Source organism: Nematolebias whitei, chromosome 18 (genome assembly GCF_014905685.2).
Source record: "Nematolebias whitei isolate Nwh7 chromosome 18, NemWhi1, whole genome shotgun sequence".
In the NCBI taxonomy this organism is placed as follows: domain Eukaryota; kingdom Metazoa; phylum Chordata; class Actinopteri; order Cyprinodontiformes; family Rivulidae; genus Nematolebias; species Nematolebias whitei.
The window spans coordinates 13568336-13589792 of NC_056515.1; the positions used below are offsets into that span (position 1 = coordinate 13568336).

Genomic DNA, 21457 nt, shown 5'->3' on the forward strand with positions numbered 1-21457 from the left:
AAGGATAGATAGATAGATAGATAGATAGATAGATAGATAGATAGATAGATAGATAGATAGATAGATAGATAGATAGATAGATAGATAGATAGATAGATAGAGAGATAGATAGATAGATAGATAGATAGATAGATAGATAGATAGATAGATAGATACATAGATAGATAGATAGATAGAGATACATACATAGATAGATACATAGATAGATACATAGATACATAGATACATAGATACATAGATATATAGATAGATACATAGATAGATACATAGATACATAGATACATAGATATATAGATAGATACATAGATATATAGATAGATACATAGATAGATAGATATAAGACGCTACAGCTGCCTGAATAATATAAAGTTACTTAATAATCATTTTAAATACAAATGGCAGAAAAATGCTGAATAAAATTTATTTTGTCTTTTAATTTTTTTTTAAAATTTTTTACAATGATAATAGGAGGAGTATTTTTATTTTAATCAGATTTTTTTTTAATTATTATCATTATTTATACAAGTGGGTCTTCAGGCTAAAGGTAGTTCTTTACAAAAATGTGTTCTGTTTTTAAGACACCATTTCTCCTTTAAGAGCTTGTTTTAAATTTGGACGACTGTTTTATTTGCTACCTGAGTAAGAGAGGTTTGTGTTTTATCTGTTTATGTTTGGTTAGGAGAAATAAGTTTTTTTTTTTTTTTTTAGCTGCCATCTCCACACAAGCTGTACAAATTAAACACAAGCTGTTGTTTTACTTTCGGCTGTTCTCTTCTTGTGGCGGTCACCACATTGAACAAACCAACATGAACGATTCTATTGTTTTGTACTGAATGCTCTTAATGACACAACCTGGGCTTGAACTCCCAACCTCAGGTTATCAAAGCTGTGGCAACGATCACTGAGCTGCCACAGCCTCACGAAACAAGACCAAAAACTACATCATATTCTGAATTATGTCTATTGTGCACAATATTACTAAATTTCTGCTTTTTATTTTATATTATTTTATTTTTGTCAAGTAATGTTTAAGTGTGTGTCATGTGTTTTTTTTTTATTAGCTGGGTTTGCTAAATGTTGGTAGAAGGCTGTGTTTGTATATTCCACAAGCTAACATGCTAACTCTTGTTGCTTGTTGCAAAATGACTGTTTCAAAGCAGAGTTATCTTGAAAAGATAAAACAAGTGTTGCTCCTCTGGTAGACGAGCTACGACTGACTGTTGTTCACCAGATAAAATTTACAACCAACCAACTTTTATAGAGTTTAGAAGTTAAGAAGTCTCACCCTTCCTCACCCTCTTCCATACCTACAATACTTGGAGCAACAACTTCCTTGACAGAAAGAGAAATATTTAAAAGTGCTTCATCTTCATACATTTGCTCTAATTAAATCATAGAAACAATATGGCAGTAAAATTTTGTGGTTTTGACACGACTTTTTAATATTGTTACAGAGATCTGGCCCATGCCTACACAGCAGTTTTTGAAATTGTCACATAATGTAATTATTCATCTCACAGGATAGACTGTGTGTGTGTGTGTGTGTGTGTATGTTGTGTGTTGCTCTCATCTGCATTAGCATTCACAGCACATATGGTTTAGTTAATCTAAATTTAGCTTCTTCTTTTTTGTTTTCCCTAAACACAGAGCAGACAGGTTGGACGAGCAAAGTCGAACTATGAACTATTTTTGTGCAGCTTCTCCAGAAACGCATGTCTGATGTTTAGATGTAAACAGAGCCACTCTGGGAGGTGATGCTGAAATGAACAGGATGGCAAAGTGAACAAAACTGCACAACTTCAATGGAAAAAAAAAAAAAGTGAGCAACTAGCAGGGGGCAAAGAGGCAGAGTGATACGAAGTGAGGCAGACACCGGACAGAGGAAAAGCTTAGATGTGAAGAGTGGAAGATGTGTGGGGATGGACAGCCATATGGAAGAAGATGATTGAGAAAGATATATGGGAAAAGATGAGAGACAGAAAAGGAGGGATGATTTAGAGATGGCAGTAGAGAGCGAGGAAGAAATGGAGCCAAAGAGCAGTGAGAAGAGGTGGGTGGGTGGAGAAGCTACAGACAGGATATCTATTGAAGGGGTGTCATTGTCAAGGGTGTCTCAATAAGATGCCATAAAGCACTCCTATTCTGCCTACTGTCGCAGCGCAGACACTCAAACACACACCAACTTTCAGACAGTGAAAGCTTGTTGATGCATTAGCATCTTCCTTGCTTTTATTTGCCAACATTTCTTCTCTGTGTTTGCAGAGTGTGCAGTGACAACTTTGCCTGCATTTTATTTGTTGAAGCAGAAACAGAACAAATTCTTGTGCAGAGCCGGTTTCTGTCATGTTGTGTTTTATAGGCAGCAGAGCGGGGCTGTCTGAACATGATTACTGGGAAGACGGGTCGAAAGCTTCGGCTGAGTTTATAAAAGGCAGACATTTGTTAAAGTTTGTGTTGTTGCAGATTTTGCAGCAAAAATATCTGTTTTCTCTTATTTGCACTTTTTTGCAGAAGCACATCAAAAATTTATATCACCTAAAACTTCATATGATTTCAGTATTATTTTTCTTTTTTGGTAATACTACAATAATTTTAAAGAGACTGCTTGACATTTCCGAGACTTTTTTATTGAGACTTCCGGGAAGATGGCGCCGGTGTTGGTGGCTTGCCGTTCACTTCTGTTTGTTTTGATCAGGGTTTTTTTTTTTGTTTTTGTCATTTTTCTTCGGTGACATCAACTCACTGCTTGTTTATGATCGCCAACAACTTTTAAATATAGTTATCTACTGCAAACCTCACCTTGTTTGATCACTTTGATCGGGGCTCTGGACCCCCACCCCCTCTGCTTGTTGATGTCCCTGTTTACCTGCAGCGCGCAGCATTTCTGCCCACCTGAAAACATTGCTCCAGGCGCCGTGGAAGACATGCCTGCCGTCTCGTGAGGATTAAAGCCAGCATCAATCTCTCTGCTGCTTCATCATCTGCTGCTGACTATCATATGTTAAACTGTCCATCCGGATGCTTTGCTGATCCTCTCCACTCCAGCCTGCTACAGGTGGCCGGGCCTGGTACATGCAATGGGTGTGCGCAATGGGCACGCGCAGCTCTGCACACGCACAGCCGTGGCGTTTTCAGCCGTCTCCAGTGGAACTTAACCAAAATCGGACTGTCTGCTGCATCATCTCCTGTCGACCATTTTCTGGATATTCGCCTGTCTGGGTGCTTTGCTGATCCTGCTGGGTCCTGCCTGATCCCCATAGGTGAGCCTGGCCCGCGTCGCACAACAGCTGCGGTGTCTTTGGTCCTAGGAGATGCGGTTCAAACTCCAAAAATCTAAAACAGCTGATCTGTGCTCCGTCCTCAGTTTTTCCTTCAGCTACTGGTCCTACTAAGATTGCTCTGCTGAATGTGAGGTCGCTGACAAATTAAACATTCATCTAAAACGACTTTTTCTGCTCCAGTGGATTGGACTTCATGTTTGTTACAGAGACCTGGCTCGTCCCTGGTGAGTTAAAGTTTTTTTCTTAACTTTTGCTGGTGGGTTGTGCCTTTTTTAATGCTCCAAGGACTTCTGGTAGGTGTGGTGGATTATTAACAGTTTTTTTTTAAACTCTCGAACTGCAGACAGCTTCAGGCTGTAGCTTTTCAGAATTTTGAACTGCTGTATTTTGAGCTGGGCCACTCCAACCAGACACTGTGCAGTGTGATCTACAGACCACTCTCGTACAACCAAAACTTTATAAGCAAATTTTCTGACTTTCTGTCTGGAATACTGCTCAATTACGACAGGGTCTTGATTCTGGGGGACTTTAATGTACATGTTTGCTGCCCTGAAAAGCCTTTGGTGCAAGAGTTTCTAAATATGATCCAATCTTTCCACCTTGTGCAAAATGTTGTTGGTTCAACTCATCAACAGGGCCATATACTTGATTTAGTTCTGTCTCACGGTTTATCTGTGGTTAATCTGGAAATTGGGGATGTTATTGTTTCAGCATGATTTTCATGTATTTCAAGGTGTATCTTTGACTTTCTCTGCAATTTCTTTTGAAATACCATAATTGGCATCCTAAGTTTAGGCTTGTCTAAAATATAATGTCACAATTACATTGTATATTACCTATTACATTGGTAATTCCAATTACCCCAATTACTACAATGTAGGATCTAAAAATTCAGACTGACACAAAGATATAAGAAAGACATGAATTTTTGTTAAAATAAACAAAAAGGCTGATGTGTCAATGAATACAAGAAACACTGAGGGGAGCCAGATAGGGCATGAAAGTAAAATGACTGAGAGTGTGAATAGCTGTGGTGGCTTTGCTAACCCATATTCCACTAAATAAAAAATTGCAATGTTAATGCTAAACTTTTAGTAAAAACATTTGTGGAAGCTAACACTAAATCGCTAAGACCACTGTCAGTCAGCATCACATCTTCATCTCCTTCCAGTTGAATTTGCATTGACTAATCCCATCTTGTCACATGTGCATGTGGAAAGCCAATAGCATGCCTAATGGACTCTTCGAGTCACGCCCACAAATGGTAAATGGACTGTACTTACATAGCGCCTTTCTATCTAATCAAGCACTTTACAACACAATATGTGCCCTCATTTACCTCCACACATATTCATACAGCACTCTTCTAGATCTATACAAACATAACCTGAGTACATCCTTCTATAGAGCCTAATCAGTGCTTTAGATCGCATTCATACTCCAATGGGGTACGCATTGGAGGCGTACCCCATTGGACTTGGACTTGGTCAATTTTCAGTGTCTTGTCCAGAAACACTTCAACATGTGACTGCAGAGCTGTGGAATCAAACGCCCAACTCTCCCATTGGAGGATGACCACTCTAACCACTCAGTGACAGGTGCCCCTTCACAACACAGCAAGAACAAGCAAGTGAATTTTGTTAACAGACTTGAAGTTGGCGAAATCTATTATAGCGGAAGGTATAACCGTATCCAAAGTTAGCGAAAATGCTAATTCCCTAAACAAAAAATTTGTTCCACTATTAACTGTTAGTGGATTAACAGAACTGGGCCCACCACTGGTGAAGAGCAAGTGGCCATCGGGGCACTAATGATTTGTCATCAGACTAATGGTCCTCTTTTTACATGTAAACAACTAGTCTTGGCTGTCACCAAAAAAAAAATGGTTCATCCACTATGAGAAGGTGCTGTTTATAATAAGACTGTTTGATTCCAGCTCCTCAAACTTAAGAAGTCTTTTGGATAAACGATTAAACGTCTCACCATAGAAGAATCCGTCCAGAGAACCTGACTCAACCTTGTTAGATTTATCTGCTTATTATTACTGAGCATGCATCAGGACTGTCAGAGAGATTTGGCTCATCATTTTGCAGCTGCTTTTTGCTCTTTTTGACATATTCATAAAGCAAACAGTCCTAGTTACTTATTTTCTGCAATCTCATAAAAATTTGTTCGGTGATGTTAAATATAGGTGTTTTGTTAACAAATGCACATGTAACCATAGAAAAGGGCAAAATGGGCAAAAACAAATGTCTACTTTTTGCAGTGTGCTATGAAATGTACATGAAATCTGGTAACTTGCATTCAGTAATATAAATTAGAGTTTTCCGTGTGTTTGTGCTGGATGACAAGTGATCATACAGAGATAAAAATGAGTCAGCTTCATGCTTACTCACCCTGCTACCAGCCAACAAGTTCAAATCACCCATACACTAGTTATTTTTAAGGTCAAACATAAGAAAAGAATGCATTAGAAGTTGAAATGCAACCTAACAGATATGTAGCTTTTTCTTTTTAAAGTAGAAGTATGTGTGTGCTCAGTGAAATGCCAGATAAATGCAGTGTGGGGCATTATCTGTTTGGTCTGGAGAGGAACCACATTGTAAAGCAAGTTTTATCTGATCTATAAGATCAGAGAACCTAACTCTGTCTGTCTTCAGGCAAGTTAACACCAGGCGAAGAATAATGGTTGTTTTTTTCACCCCCTTTCACAGGTGTGCTGCTTTCTTTAGACAGTTGAGCTTGTCAGCATTATGTTGCAATGATCATGAGGGTATTTTTACTATAGCTTATTGCCATGGCAATGCAACAAACTTGGACTTACTAATATCCACATATCCCTTTCAACACAGCGCAATCTTGTTAACTAATTGCAGAAGCACTCAGAATGAACTTGCTCACAACAATATGTCACATACAATCAGTATAAAAAATAATGATGCTGTTCAAATTTTTATTACCAGTGAATTCCTTATTCCAGCAACTACTTGTAACTTTTTATGCCATTTTAGCCAAATGCAATTCAATTAAAAAATACTTTATTGATCCCAAAGGGAAATTAATTGTTGTAGCTCATCATCCTGGTTTCATTAGAGTTGTTCTAGAAGCTGATTGCTGTGGGCAGGAAGGATCTCTTGTAAAGGTCCGTCTCACAGCGAATTCGAAGAAATTGGCTGCAAATGCTGATCCATCCACCAGGACCCAGCAGACCTCTTGGTCCTCTTGGGTAGCAGGACTGCCTGAATGCCAGGCAGAACTCCTCCTCGAGCAATGGCCATTTCTCCCAGCAGCCTGCCGAGCCCCTCGTCGCCGCGGACTTAACTGCAGGTGCCGGGGGATGATCTCAGTCCTCCCGCTGTAACAAGCCATGTTTTCCACTACCTCCAAGATCTCTGCAGTCAGACACTGAGGTTAGAAGATGGGCCTGTGATCGGAAAGTCGCAGGTTCAACTCCAGTACCGTCAAAATGTGGGTGGAAAAGGTGAAACACCCACACCTGTCTCCACCCTCATTTGCCCCACTCTAGGCCCCTGAGCAAGGCCCTTAACTCTCACCATTTGCTCCTTAAACAGGTCTCTCTTAAAAATGAGTTCTTGGCACTCAATGAGACTACCTGTATAAATAAAGGGTAAATGAAAAAATATATATTATCTATGGGGAGTTTAATGCTCCATAGGACTGTGCAGAGATCTTCAGTCATTCCTCATAATTGCTTACTGATGAAAAGTAGAAGGCAGATGGGATGTTTTTAACTGTTTCTGTGTTTGTCTGTTACCACAAAATATAATAAAAAGATACATTTTCATAAAACTCTGACAGATGTAGATCTACAGTTACTACATTTTAGAGTCAATCCAATTAATGGGCCACCACAACTATTCAGCTTTGGCAAACACAAATATCACTATACTTTGGCCAGTCGACACACATTGAGCTAGAATTTGGTATGCTAGTACCTGAGACTCATTCCCAACACACATTCTGGAAACTAAAAGATCTGAAAAGATATGTGTTTAAATATGTTTGGGGCAGCTGTGGCTGAGTAGTTTGATTTGGTTTAGCAGTCGTCCTCAAATAGGAGCGTTGGCCATTCGATTCCACCAGAAGTCACATGTTGAAGTGTCCCTGGGCAAGACACTGAACCCCTCATTGCCTCTGGTCTGTCCCATCGTTGTATGAATGTGATATAAAAGCACTGATTAGTCTCTCTAGAATGATTTGTTCATATTATTTTTTAACAATGTAGTAGAGTGCTGTACAAATTAGGTTGGAGGTAAATGAGAGAACAGTCTGAGAGCTGATAAAACATCTTGACTAGATAGAAAGGTGCTATATAAGTACAGTCCATTTACCATTTAGATAGATGCCAATAACTACTGGACTCAACTTTTTATGTTAACAAAATGTCTCAAAAACTACTGGACTAATTTTAACTAGACTTTCAAAAAGTTATGTGTGGATAGACTTCTCACATTAATGTTGTTCTCAGATTGCCTTGAGACAACTTCTGTTGTGATTTGGCGCCGTATAAGGAAACTGAAAAAATAACCTCAATTAACTTTTGGAAACAATACAATTTATGATGGTTGCTAAGCTAATCAACTTTAAACAACACAAAAATTGCTACCACTCAGTCAATGTTCCGCTCCAGATGTAAATTGTGGTGCAGTAGTAGCAGAGAGTGATTGCTACTCATACTCTGAGCCTGAGCTCTGACATAACGATATAATAATCAGCAGTTAGGTTGAACTGATAAAGACAATACAAAGCAGTACGAGCAGGTGGCCAGCCACCAAAGAAAGGTCAGGGAAACAGCTGTAGTGGCACGTAGCTCAATGTACCTAATTGTTTGACAAGACTGAAAACATGGATGTGACCCATTCTTGCTTTGTCTGAATCAGTAAAAGAACAGTGTTATTTACAACCTTTATTTATAGCTGGTTGTTATTTGGTAATGAGAGATGATAAAACAGTGTTTTTGAAGTACTGTCCCTAAGTACAGCTTGTCATTAATTTTATAGCAAAGATGAGAAATGACCTATAATTGATTGCCCAATAATTGTGATAGCTTAGTTTGGTTATATTTATCAATTGGTTTGGAAAGGCAAATTTTATTAATATGGGAAGTAAGCGTGTTTTAAAGAGGACCAGTTTTAGTGTTGTGAAACTGCATTGGTACAAAATAGGCTCAATTTTGTTACAGGTCATTGCAACACTGAGAAACATACACCAGTGTTTGTACTTATACTGCTTAAAACAGGGGCATCTTGTTATCTTCTGAACATCTGTGTACCAGGAGTGTTGTGCATTTTAAGGGCTGCTATAGGTCTCTGAGACATTTTCAAATTATTTTAGTACACTTTTAATGTCAGCATTCTCCATTTGCTGATATAAGGATTTCAAGGACATCCCATTAAGCAGCTGTTTAGTTGATTCTCATTAAAATAAAATGCAAACAGAAAAAAAGCAACTTTCCCATACCTCAGCTTTCACATGTACTCTGACTCAGCAACAAGAAAACAATGTTCCCAGAGATATAAGGTTTGCTATTTGTGTGCATCTCAGACAGTTTATTTTCAACAACACTGCAACATTTGTAAAGTTAAATGTACTTCTGTTAAGGGGTGGAATATTTTTTAGACTGATTTTTTAGGGTTAACATTATAAAAAATAAAGAACTGGCAAATGCATTTCTTCATGCCAAATTTTAACCTCAATTACTTTCTGACAACAAATCACAGAGATATTGAAGTTTTGGTGAAACCTTTTAAATTGGATTTTGTACATTTTGTAAAGATGTAAAAATTTGTAAGATCTTAAAAAAGATAAAATTAAAATAAATCTATGCATTTACCATGCTTGTAAGATGTTCTTTCAGGTGTTTAATTTTGTAGAAAAACTGTCAGTATAATATGAATGTATGCTATATATATGAATATATATATATATATATATATATATATATATATATACCATACCATGCCATACCATTTTATTTATAGAGCACTTAAAACAGCGACAAGGCCAACCAGAAGAATTTACAGCTCCTTAATGAAGAGGAACTACAAATGAGGTGAAACCAGGAGCAGAATATGTGCATATGACATGAATTTGACACCTGGCAAAAGAGAACAGCAGGCTACTTTACCAGGAAGACATGACTGCTGGAATGATGAGCAGGTGAATTAATTAGGCAAATGAGAAACAGCTGTTTAGAGAAAAACAGGACCTGAGAGATTGTTTACAGACACATATCGATGTGCCAAAGGATCCTGACCAGCAGCTGACAGGTGCTTCCTTTTTAGTTCTTGACAGAAGTGTAGCTGAAGCAAAGAGCTCCCCTTTTATATCTAATGTCACGCTTATCATTGCAATATGCTCTAAAATATGTTGCACAAGTTTGACAAAAGTTACATTAACGTTGATCATCAGTTCTACATAAGCTAGAAATGCTGTTGTAAGCTTGTAAAAGTTCTTTGTAAGCTAGGGACAAGTTATGAATAAGTTACTCATAGGTTATCTATGCCGTCAACTCATTACCAATACAGTATGCCTATGTCCGAAAAAGGATTCCAGTTGAAATTTTTAAAACCATTTTCAGTATATGCCTAGATGTTGGACAAAATACACATAGACATCTTCATTTTCTTTCAGCTTTTCCTTCTTCAGGGATTGCCCCAGCAACTCATCCTTCTCTATCCCACTCTGTCCTCTACATCCTCTGTCCCCACGCCAACTACCTCCATGTCCTCTCCAATACATCCATATATCTCCCATGTGGCCTTCCTCTTTGTCTTTTACCTGGTCGCTGTATTTCAAACATCCTTCTACCAATATACCCACTGTCCCTTCTCTTGAAATGTCCAAGACATCTCAGTCTGGCCTCTCTAACTTTACCTCCCGGATGTTCAGCCTGTGCTGTACCTCTGATGATCTCATTCCTAATTTTATCCATCATTGTTACTCCTAAGGAGAACCACAACATCTTCATTTCTTTCACTCCCAGTTAATTATCGTCTTTTTGTCAGTGCCACTGTCTTCAAACCGTACAATATAGCTGGTTTCACCACTGTCTTCTAAACTTTTCCTTTGACCTTTGCTGACACCCTGTTGTTGCAAATCAATCATGAAACTTTTCTTCATCCAGTCCATTCTGCCAGGACTCTCTTTCACCTATTTACCACATTCCCCATTTTCCTGGACAGTGGACACAGAGTACTTGAAGTCCTGCACCTTTGTGACCTTTGCTCCTTGTAGCCTCACTGTTCCACCTCCTCCCTCTCATTCACACATGTACTCTGTCTTACTATGGCTCTTTCATTCCTCTCCTTTCAAGTGCATACCTCCACCTTTCCAAGTTCTCTTCCACCTGTTCCCTGTTCTCACCACAGATCACAATGTCATCTGGAAACATCATAGGCCACAGCAATTCTTGCCTGACCTCATCTGTTAGTCGTTCCATCACCAAAGCATATAAAAAGGGGCTCAGAGCCGATCCTTGATGCACTCCCACATTCACTTTGACACTATCTGTTACTCCTACAGCACATCTCACCACTGTAATGCTGTCCTCATACATGTCCGTTACCAGTCCAACATACTTCTCTGCAACTCCAGATTCCCATGCAATACCACACCTCCTCCCTCAGCACACTGTCATGTGTTGATTTTTTTTGGTTTGTTTTTTCCTAAATCCAAAATGACACAATGAAGCTTTTTGCAACCTTGTCTCTACTTCTCCATCAGTATCCTCAAAGCAAAGATGGCATCTGTTGTGCTATTTATTGGCATGAAACCATACTGTTGCTAACAAATTGTCACCTCTCATATAAGTCTTGCTTCCACAACTTTCTTCCAGATCTTCATTGCGTGATCCATCAACTTAATTCCCCTGTTGTTGATACAACTCTGTACATCACCCTTCTTCTTAAAAATGGGCACCAGCACACTTCTTCTCCATTTCTCAGGCATTTGCTTCCCCTCAAATACGCCATTTAATATTTGAGTCAAAAACCTCACTGCCATCTCTCCAAGACATTTCCAAACCTCAACTGGTATGTCATCAGGTCTTTCACCTCTTTTATTGTTTTCAGAGCTTTCGGAGTTTCACCCTCCCTAATCTTTCCTACTTCCTGGTTCACAGTTTCTAGGACCTCTAATATTTTTCCTTTTCATTATCTTCATTCATTAGCTCCACAAAATTATCCTTCCATCTTCCCATCACACTCTCCTCACTTGTTAAACCATTGCCATTATTATCTTTCACTAGCCTAACCTGTTGCACATCCTTTCCAGCCTGATCCCTTTGTCTGACCAATCGGTGCAAGTCCCTCTTGCCCTCTTTAGTGTCCAGCCTCCCTTTCAACTCATCATACACCTTTTTCTTTGCCTTAGTTTCCCCCCATTTGCTCTACATCACTCTCCTTATCTCCCTGTCTCATCTCTTCAGTCCTATCCATCCATCCATCCATTTTCTTTACCCGCTTATTCCATTTTGGGTCATGGGGGTCGCTGGTGCCCATGTCCAGCAATCACTGTGTGAGGGGTGGGGTACACCCTGGACAGGTCGCAAGTCCATCACAGGGCCACATAGAGATAAACGAGACAAACAACCATTCACTCTCTCTCTCACACCTAGGGACAATTTAGAGTTACCAATCAGCCTAACATGCATGTTTTTGGTCTGTTGGAGGAAACCGGAGCACCCAGAGAAAACCCACGCATGCACGGAGAGAACATGCAAACTCCACCCAGAAGGCCCCTGGACCGGGGTTTGAACCAAGGACCTGCTCGCTGAGAGGCGGCAGCTCTACCAGTTGCGCCACCGTGCTGCCCTCTTCACTCCTATTACTGTCATATTTTTTTCTTGGCTAAACTTTTTCTTTGAATAGCTTCCTGCACTTCACAATTCCACCACCAGGTTTCTTTATCTATTCTCTGTCCAGATGACACAAAGTACCTTCCTACCTGTGTCTCTACTGTTGCTCCAGTAGTCCAGTCATCTGGAAGCTCTTTCTCACCATCCAGAGCCTTTAACAGCTCCTATCTGAACTCCTCACAACATTCCTGCCCTTATCTTCCACCATTTAGTCTTCTTTGATTTTGCTCTTCTTCTCTTCTTCACAACCACAGTCATTTTACACACAACCATCCAATGATATCTGGCCACACTCTCCCCAGTCACAGACTTACAGTCCCCAACCTCCCTCAGGTTTCCTTTTCTACACAGAATGTATATCAGGTTTATCAGATTTATCAGGTCTCTCTTGTAAATGAGTCATCAAGGCTCAATGGGATATACCTGTCTAAATGAAGGTTGAATGAAAAGAATGTAATCTACCTACGAACTCCTTCTTCCATTATTTTATGCCAGTCTATGTTTCTCCCTCTTTTGGAAACAAGTGTTGATTACAGCCATTTCCATTCTCTTGGCAAAATCCACTACCATCTATCTGTCTTTCCTGGTTTATTTCCTTGACACCAAACCTACTCATCACTTCCTCATCCCCCCTGTTTCCTTCACCAACATGCCCATTTAGGTCTGCTCTGATCACCACTCTCTCCTCCCTGGGAATACTCTCTATTACTTCAGCTAGATCCTTCCATTTTTTTTTTCTTTCTCCTCTGTCACATCCAACATGTGGAGCATAACCACTGACAACATTTAACATCAGACCTTCTACTTTCAGGCACATCACCCTATCTGACACTGTTTTCGCCTCTACTAGATTTGTTGCTAACTCCTCCTTCAGAAGTACTCCTACTCCATTTCTCTTTCTGTTCACACCACGGTAAAAATGTTTGAAGTCTTTACCAATGCTGCAAGCATTGCTGCTCTTGCACTTGGTCTCTTGGACAGATAAAACAGCGACCTTCCTTCTCTGCATCATGTCAGCCAGCTCTTTACCTTTCCAAGTCATTGTTCCCACATTTAGAGTTTCCACTCCATCAGTTTCCACTTCCCTCAGTCCCACATTCTTGACTTTCCTCTTCTCCTTCTGTCTCCTGACATGTTTCCCTCCTCGTGGTCTTCAACTAACAGTAGCACAATTTCCACCAGGGCCTTGTTTGTCAACAGCCATGGTTGTGGTCAGTGTTAACCCTGGCCTAGACTGATCTGGTATGGTGTCACTTAGATGAATTCACATAATAGTTTTGGCAAAAGTGTTTTATGTCAGATTCCCTTCCTGACACAATCCTCACCATTTCAAACTTGGGACCGGTAGAAGAGCTACACTGTCTTGTGCTTCCTCGTGGCTGGTTCATACATGCGTAGACATAAGCTCTCTAAAATGTGATAAGGTCTTTAGTTTTCTTAATTGTGGCAGTTATCTTGAAATATTCAAACTGTTCTTGTGAGCACCATCTGTTTCAGGAAAATTATCTTGTACACAATTAATAAATGTGTATATAATTCAGAAAAATAATCACTATAAGCAGAGCTGCAAAATCTCATATTCAGGATTTTACTTTTAAATTTATTTAGAATTTGTCCAGTCAACATGGCATTATATATACTTAGATTTTTTTTTAACATTCTGGCATGATATAAAGGATGTAATTTGTTTTCCATTGGACTAGAAAGTGGTGATAATACATCTGTCATACTGGTTGCCAAGTGCCATGAAAATACAAGAAGTGAGCAGAGGTGACATTTGCCATTGACACAAAGAAAACAAGCATCAGAAGAAATTCTGAAACACTGGGAAATGTCTAAATGAAACGAGCACAACTGAACAAAGGACAACAATACATTTTTAACTACAAAATAGACACCCCAATATAGTGATATTAAAAACTACAGTGTTCCAAAACTATAAAGAAAATGCATAATTTTATTTTACAATAAGTGCTATTAAAGGACATGATATTTAATCTAATCTAGATTTTTTTTTTTTTTTACAAAATGTAATATAACAATAATATTTAACTTCTGGAGGTTTATTTTTCTTCCAGAGTTTCAGGGTTTTGCAGATCCTCCTTGTGGCCAATGTATTTTTGCACAATTTAGCCACTTAACTGGCAGGGCAGCCAGCAGAAGGTGGTTTTGGTAACTGGATTGCTGGGGCCCTGAAGCCGATTTATCTGATAGATGTTTGGTCCTGGTCTCCTGGGCTGACCTCTGCAGCTAACTGTAAATTAGATTTTTTTTTTTTTTTCATTCTGCACACACTGCGTTGCTTTGTCACCTCTGTCATCTCTCCTCCAGCATCAACTTGGTGTACAGATATGATGAACTAGGGGACAGTAAGTGTTGCCACCTCTCCGAAGAGCAGTCCAGCTGTGCACGTGGTGATTATCTTTAGGCAGACAGGGAGAAGAAGAAAGCAGAGACAAAAAAGGAAGCCTGTTTAGGTTTTGAGTGATGGATGGCGCGACCAAGGAAATGGTCTGGAAGAGAATGCTGCGTCAAGCAGTCAAGGCATCGATTTAATCTTGTGCACTCCCCTGATTTGACCGTGTCACCGTGAGATTGAAAAGCCTAAGTGGATGCGAGGCTGTGTTCACTAACCTGAGCACATTGCACTGATAAACCTGCAATGAACCTAAGAGTGATCTGAAACTGTGGGCACATCACAATGCATAGGGTAAGACAGCTGTTTCAGGGCTGCTAACAAGCAGCTAACTCCAGGAGAGGAGCTGCTTTATTGATTGATTGTAGTGTTGGAGAAGTCACAAAGCTCACGCAATTGGATCCTTCGTATCCAATGGATTTAGACTCAAATATCGTGCCTTCAGCTCAAAGACTATTGATGGGGTTGAAAGGATTTTATCTAATGAATATTCTAATTACAATCATTTGAAATGGTGCTGGATAATTGTGTGGAGATTGTGTGTTTAAATAGGTCGGATAACTTCTACTAAAACATGAAGATTAAACAGTGGGTTGATGTTTTATGCAGAGTGGAGAGAAATTAATATTGATCCCCATGGGCGCCTGGCTATGTGATAAAAATGGGTGAACAAAATCAAGAATGTAAAAATCTAAGTACCTGTGTCTGCATTAGGGCAATCGTCCCATTGATAAAGTGCCTGGCTGGTGTCTTGGCAGATGCAATAAGCCATTGTGAAGGATACCTAGATTTTAAGTTCATGTGTCAGGGGCACCTATGGATTATTTTTTTTTTTTTTCATTTTATTTTAAACAAGTCATGGCAAAATACCATGATTTGTTTAAACATGCTTGTTGCACAGTCATGAAGGCCACACACACAAAAAAAAATAAAAAAATAAAAATAACACAAGAAAATAAATCCTTACAGTGTTGTACTCATATCAAAGATGGTTAATGTGTCCTCAGATGGAAGACATTTTTTGGATTAAAGATAAAATGTTTCAATGAAGAGTAACTCGTCCAGAGAACCTGACTCAACCCTTTTTAGATTTATCTATGTGGATTATTGAATATGCATCGGGACAGATTGAAGTTAGCAACTACCAGTGTTCAGCTGAGTTGAACTGAACCAACTCAAAGATGTGGAATGTGACTGAAGAATGTATTATTCATTAAAATAATGTTATGACTGAGACAGCATGAACCGAACAAGCAATAAACCAGTGCTGTTGTGGTGTTGCTGGGAGTTTTAACATATTGTCAAAAAACATGGGAGCCAAAATCTTTGCACCCCAACTTTAAATGTGGGAGCAACTATCAGCAGGTCCTTATGTTGATCCCAAAGCCAACCTGCTTCCCTGGTTACAGTATCGCTCCATATCTCAATTTTCCAGACCCTGTATGGTCCAGAGTTCAGGGCAAAAGATGTCATAAAATAATCTTTAATTAAAGACGACTTTGCTCGTGAATCACATTAAATTTAAACGGTCATATTTTAACATTTAGCCCACTCGAGGTGCATTGATAAGCCAGTCGATGTTCAAGATTAGTCATAATCCATGCCAGCTTGCTGAATACATTCATTAGTCAAACAGTGTGTCCAGGCAACTATGAGCACTTTTGCTGACAAACATACTTTTGATGGACATGAGCAAATGCAAGCGCACACACATTAAAAACCCAGGTCACAGTCGTTTTTCACCCTCACACATTATGCGCCGGCTCACATGCTCATGCAAACAGGCATACAGATACATTTGACAAGCTGCATAAGCAAGAGCTGCACAGGTCGACACACTGCGGACACCTCTCTCATGTTTTTAAGATTAGGTGGCAGCCTCACCTTGACCTCCTGCTGCTTCACTGTTGCTCTGTATGCAAACACTGCTCTCTGGGTTCCCATTAGAAACATTCTTTAGGACAAAACATGATCACTTTTATTCATACGGTGTGATGTTATTATAGGCTTTTGATTTAGCATAGATAAACAGCTGCATTTATCATAACTGCTTTGAGGTTTCTCTTATTTTGTCATTGATCAGTTGTCATAACAATCCAATAACCAAAAACATGCATGTCAGGCTGCCTTCAGTCCCAGGCTTCCCTTGCAAAAGAGATCTATGATCTCAAAGGGATTTGTCTGGTTAAATAAAGGTAAATAATAAATAAGGTTATAATAATAACTTTTATGGACATAATTTCCATAAATTAACAAATGCAATGTCTCCAGTGCAGCCAGGGGTTGGAGGGATTCCAGTTCGGTGGCCTCAGGACTCTTTTACTACTATTTGCAAATGATGTGCTCCTGTAGGCATCATTGTGCCATGATCTTCAGCTCTCACTGGAGTGATTTGCACCTGAGTGTAAAGTGGCTGGAATGAGAATCAGCACCTCCAAATATGAGGCCACCTTGATGGTGCTACCAACATACCAAGCACGGTGGTGGCACCATCATGCTAGAGATGTTTAGAGAGATGTTTTTCAGCAGCAGGAACTGGCAGACTAGTCCGGGTAGAAGGGAAGATGAATGCAGCAATGTACAGAGACATCGTGGATGAAAACCTGCTCCAGAGTGCTCTTGAGCTCAGACTGGGGCAACCTCACACTGCCTGTCTGAGAAATATATTTCTCATACAAATCTGAAAAAACATTTTCCAAGTGTGGTGATTCCATTATTGTTACGAGGGGTTGTTCAAGCAACAACAAAACTATAGCATACTTATAACATCACTGCATTGGACTGTTGTGACACTGAGTGCCTAGTTATATAAATACTGTAAGTATTCTAATTCTTTATTTAATTCGGAAGATTTTTATGAACTAAAAGCATTGCACAGAATTTTAGCAAATCCATTACCCATTGTTGTGCACTTTTATTGAATGATAGCACCTGTCAAACAGCTTTATTTTAGGTGTTGGAGTAATGAGTAGTGCACTGATGCTAGATCATCTGTGTCACACATTGTTTCTGCTATGAAAGGCGAGTAATCATGCAATTGCCTGTATCTGTGTGAGAGCTTATTTCTACTTCATAGTGAAATGTCTTATGAACCAGTGGACAATGATTAATAAAGCACTCAAAACGCTCACCATGGATGAACAACTACAACCCATTAACTTTTGGAGTCAATCCAATTCAAGATGTCCACTATGACAAATCAATCTTATCAAACACAGTAATTGCTCTGCCTCAGTCAGTTTTTCAGATATTGTGCTGAAATTCAGTGTGATATTAGCTGAGAGTCATCCACATCACATACTCTAAGAAATCATGTAAGATCTTTTTTTGTAACTCTGGCATGTAAGACGATGGGCAGAGTGCTTTCCTTATAGAATAGTTACAGTAGTTTCATTAGAAAACTTGATTTTCATGTATGGGTTAATGTATTCTATTACCTTTTTTGGGAGAAAGGGTGTGGTTCTTACTTATGTGCTTTTGGTTGAGGTCACTTCCTGTTCTTCATGTTGCACGGTTTTCAGTTCCAATCAGAACCATCTCAGAGTGTCATGTAGTTAGTGCTTTTTTCCCTTGTTTTTGTCTTTTGCCAGATTATTGTTGTCAGCTCCTTATTAGTGTGTTGATGCCCTCCGAGTTTAACTTGTGTCCCAGAAATACAATAAAGAGCTTCATTTTTTGAGGCTTCCGTTCTCAGCCTGGGTTATTGGCTGCATTTGGGTCCTAAACCCCTTAACAGCCTGCATTCGTTCATTTAACATGTCTCTCTTGTAAATGAGTCCTCGAGGGTCAATGAGAACTAACCTGTGTAAATAAAGGTTGAATGAATCTATAACAGTAAGGTTCTCTCATCTTCAGAAACCAGACCAGCTCTTTACCCTCACTTGGGTCCTTGAGGTGTCACGGAAGTTTGCTCATTCTGTTTACATGTGTTTTGTGGACTCAAGGTGTTCGACCGTGTTTCTTGGGGTACACTGTGGGTGGAGCTCCACAAGTATGAGATTTGGGGCCCATTGCTATGGGCTGTTTGGCCCAAATACAAGCAGTGTAAGAGTTTGCATTGCCAGCAGTAAGTTGGACACCTTCAGGGTGGGAGTTGGACTCCACCAGGTCTGCCCGTTGTCTTCGATTCTGTTCATAACTCTTATGTACAGAATTTTTCAGTGTAGCCAGGGGCCGGAGGGAGTCCTGTTTTGTGGACTCCGGATTCCATCTCTTCTATTTGCATATGATGTGGTCTGGTTGGCTTCATCGTTCATTGATCTTCAGCTCTCACTGGAGCAGTTTGCAGCCCAGTGTGAAGAAGCTGGGATGAGAATCAGCACCTCCAATTCTGAGGCCGTGGTCCTCAGTCAGAAGAAGGTCTTCGAGGTTCTGCCTCAATAGCAGGAGTTCAATCAAGTATCTTGGGGTTTTGTTCATGAGATAGGGTGAGAAGTTCAGTTATCCAGGAGAGACTTAGAGTAGAACCGCTGCTCCTCTACATCAAGAGAAGTCAGTTGAGGTGGTTCGGGCATCTGGTAAGGATGCTCCTTGTGCACCTCTAGAGAGGTGCTTGAGCTCTGTCCAACTGGGAGGAGACCCCAGGGAAGACCCAGGACATGCTAAAGAGACTATGTCTCTCAAATGGCTTGGGAACACCTTGGAATCCTCCCAAAGAACAGGAAGAGGTGGCTGTGGAATTAGATGTCTGGGCCTCCCTGCTCAAGCTGCTGTCCCCGTGACCCGACTTCAGAAAAAATGATGGGTGAATGGATGGATATAAACAACCAGCCAAAACAATTGGATTTGAGCATAATTTCAGAATGTGAGTTCAAATTGAAAATATGACTGTAACCTTAGTTAGAAAACAAATGAGATGCAGCACTTATTCTATCTGAAAGCTTTTCACTTGCGCTAAAGTCTCATGGAGGAGTTGTCTCGCGTTTCAAACTGTTCTGTTCAATGAGCAAGTGGAAAAAGCTTGTTGTTTTGCCCAAAGGCAAAGCAGACTCACAAATGAGTTGTTCTGTATGCATGTGTGAGAAAAGAGTGCAGGGTGGTGGGTTTGACTTCTGGGCTCACGCTGCAGGTAGTTAAGCTTGGCTGTAGCATTACATTGAAACATGATTTAACTATAATTAAATCTAGAATTGTTCTTGATAAGTTAAAATAAAACTTTCTGAATAAGGATGTTTGGTTGGCAGTATTTTTGAGATATATGTGCACAATATTTATGTTGCTTCAAAATTTCAAGTTTTGTTCGGTATTCTTCTTGAATTTTATATGTAATGATGCTGAAAGTGCAAATGCCATGTAAGTGTAGCTCAGTGAGGCAGTTTACAATGAGCAATGAATGTGGCTTCTTATTTTTATTCGTGATAATTATTTGTTTTTTGATGTGCACAAATATTAATGTTACATAAGTTTGAATCTGGGACACTGTGCGCAGGCGATGTGCCACAAGGTGCTGCTTCCCTCACTTGGTTATTTGAAGTGAAGCTTTGTGTAAAAATAACAAGGAGATTGGTTTGACATACTTTTACCTTGTAAACTAAATTTGACAAATAGGATGTCAGCTGTAAAACATAAAAAGTCACAATTTTATTTCATTATGTGAATGCTAATCCAGGATTTGCACTATAGTTTTCTTGTTTTTTATGTAAAAAAAAAATGAATATAACTATTAACTATTTTCTGACTTTTAAGCTGCTCATTCATCAAAACATTCAGCTCAACTTAAAAAAATCTCTTCAACATATTTAACTGTCTTTACAAATATTTTGTCTATTAAATACATTGAGATCTTTCTGAAACCTTAAAAAAAATGTTTGTATATATATATATATATATATATATATATAAATATATTATATATATATATATATATATATATATATATATATAAAGGTGTTTTAAACCCTTTCCACATTCTTGCAATATTCTAAACAAAGTTTAAAAATTTAGTTGAAAAATTCTCAATGCTCTAAAAGAGCACATAATGTCATGATCTCTGCCACCTGCCAGCGCTCTCTGCCACGACCACTTCTCAGCTGCAATCGCGGGCATGTGGCAGAGATCATGACATGCTGCAGGAGGGAGTTTCTCCCAGCACCTGTGGGCTGCAGACAGGTGCAGCAGGTGCTAAGTCATTTAAAATAATTTATTTCACATAAACAATCCATGCCGATCGTGCGTCTCATCCATCAATCAGCCAGTTGTGTGTCATGTCCAATCTTACTTTGAAAAATTGCGAAAGAGCAAGGGATTACTGTACTCCTCTTCTATTAGTTAGAGTTCTTATTCTTTTAACTTTAACAACTGTTTCCCAGGTGGCACGGTGGTTCAGTTGGATGAGATGTTTCCTCTCAGCGAGAAGGTTGCTGAATCATATCCCGGCCCAGTACCTTTCTGGGTGGAGTTTGCATGTTCTCTCCGAGCATGCTTGAGTTTTCTCCGGGTACTCCAGTTTCCTCCCACAGACCAAAAACATGCATGTTAGACTGATTGGTAACTCTAAATTGTCTCTAGGTGTGAGTGAGAGAGTGAATGGTTGTTTATCTCGTTTGTCTCTATGTGTCCCTGTGATGGACTGGAGACCTGTCCTGGGTGTCCTCTGCCTCTTGCACAGTGACTGCTGAATATGGACACCAGTGACCCCCCCATGACCCTAAAAGGAAGAGTCTGGTGAAAGATAATGGATGGAACTGTTTCCCGGCTTCTTCAGCAAAATCTTGTGGTTGTTCAATTTTCACAGTTTGATTTTCACAGAAAAAATTTTTTCTCTAGGTTATTTTAATTGTTTTCATTATTTTATGTCTCTTTTAAAAAATCATCTGAGTTCCCTGGCGAAGTTTAGCAGGACATTTAACTTATTAAGGAGCTGAATGTGACACTGCTCATTAG

At 39.5% G+C, this 21457-nt stretch overlaps 1 protein-coding gene across 1 annotated transcript in view; it reads left to right on the forward strand.

The window, feature by feature from the left end:
• Positions 1-2000: 2000 nt before the first annotated feature.
• The window catches only part of LOC119425045 (netrin receptor UNC5D), a 215966-nt gene continuing 196509 nt past the window's right edge, over positions 2001-21457 (forward strand). The window contains exons 1-3 of the mRNA XM_037692571.1: positions 2001-2050; positions 2873-2938; positions 3046-3260. Coding sequence (XP_037548499.1) covers positions 2001-2050; positions 2873-2938; positions 3046-3260 — 331 coding nt within the window. The remainder of the gene's footprint in view (positions 2051-2872; positions 2939-3045; positions 3261-21457) is intronic.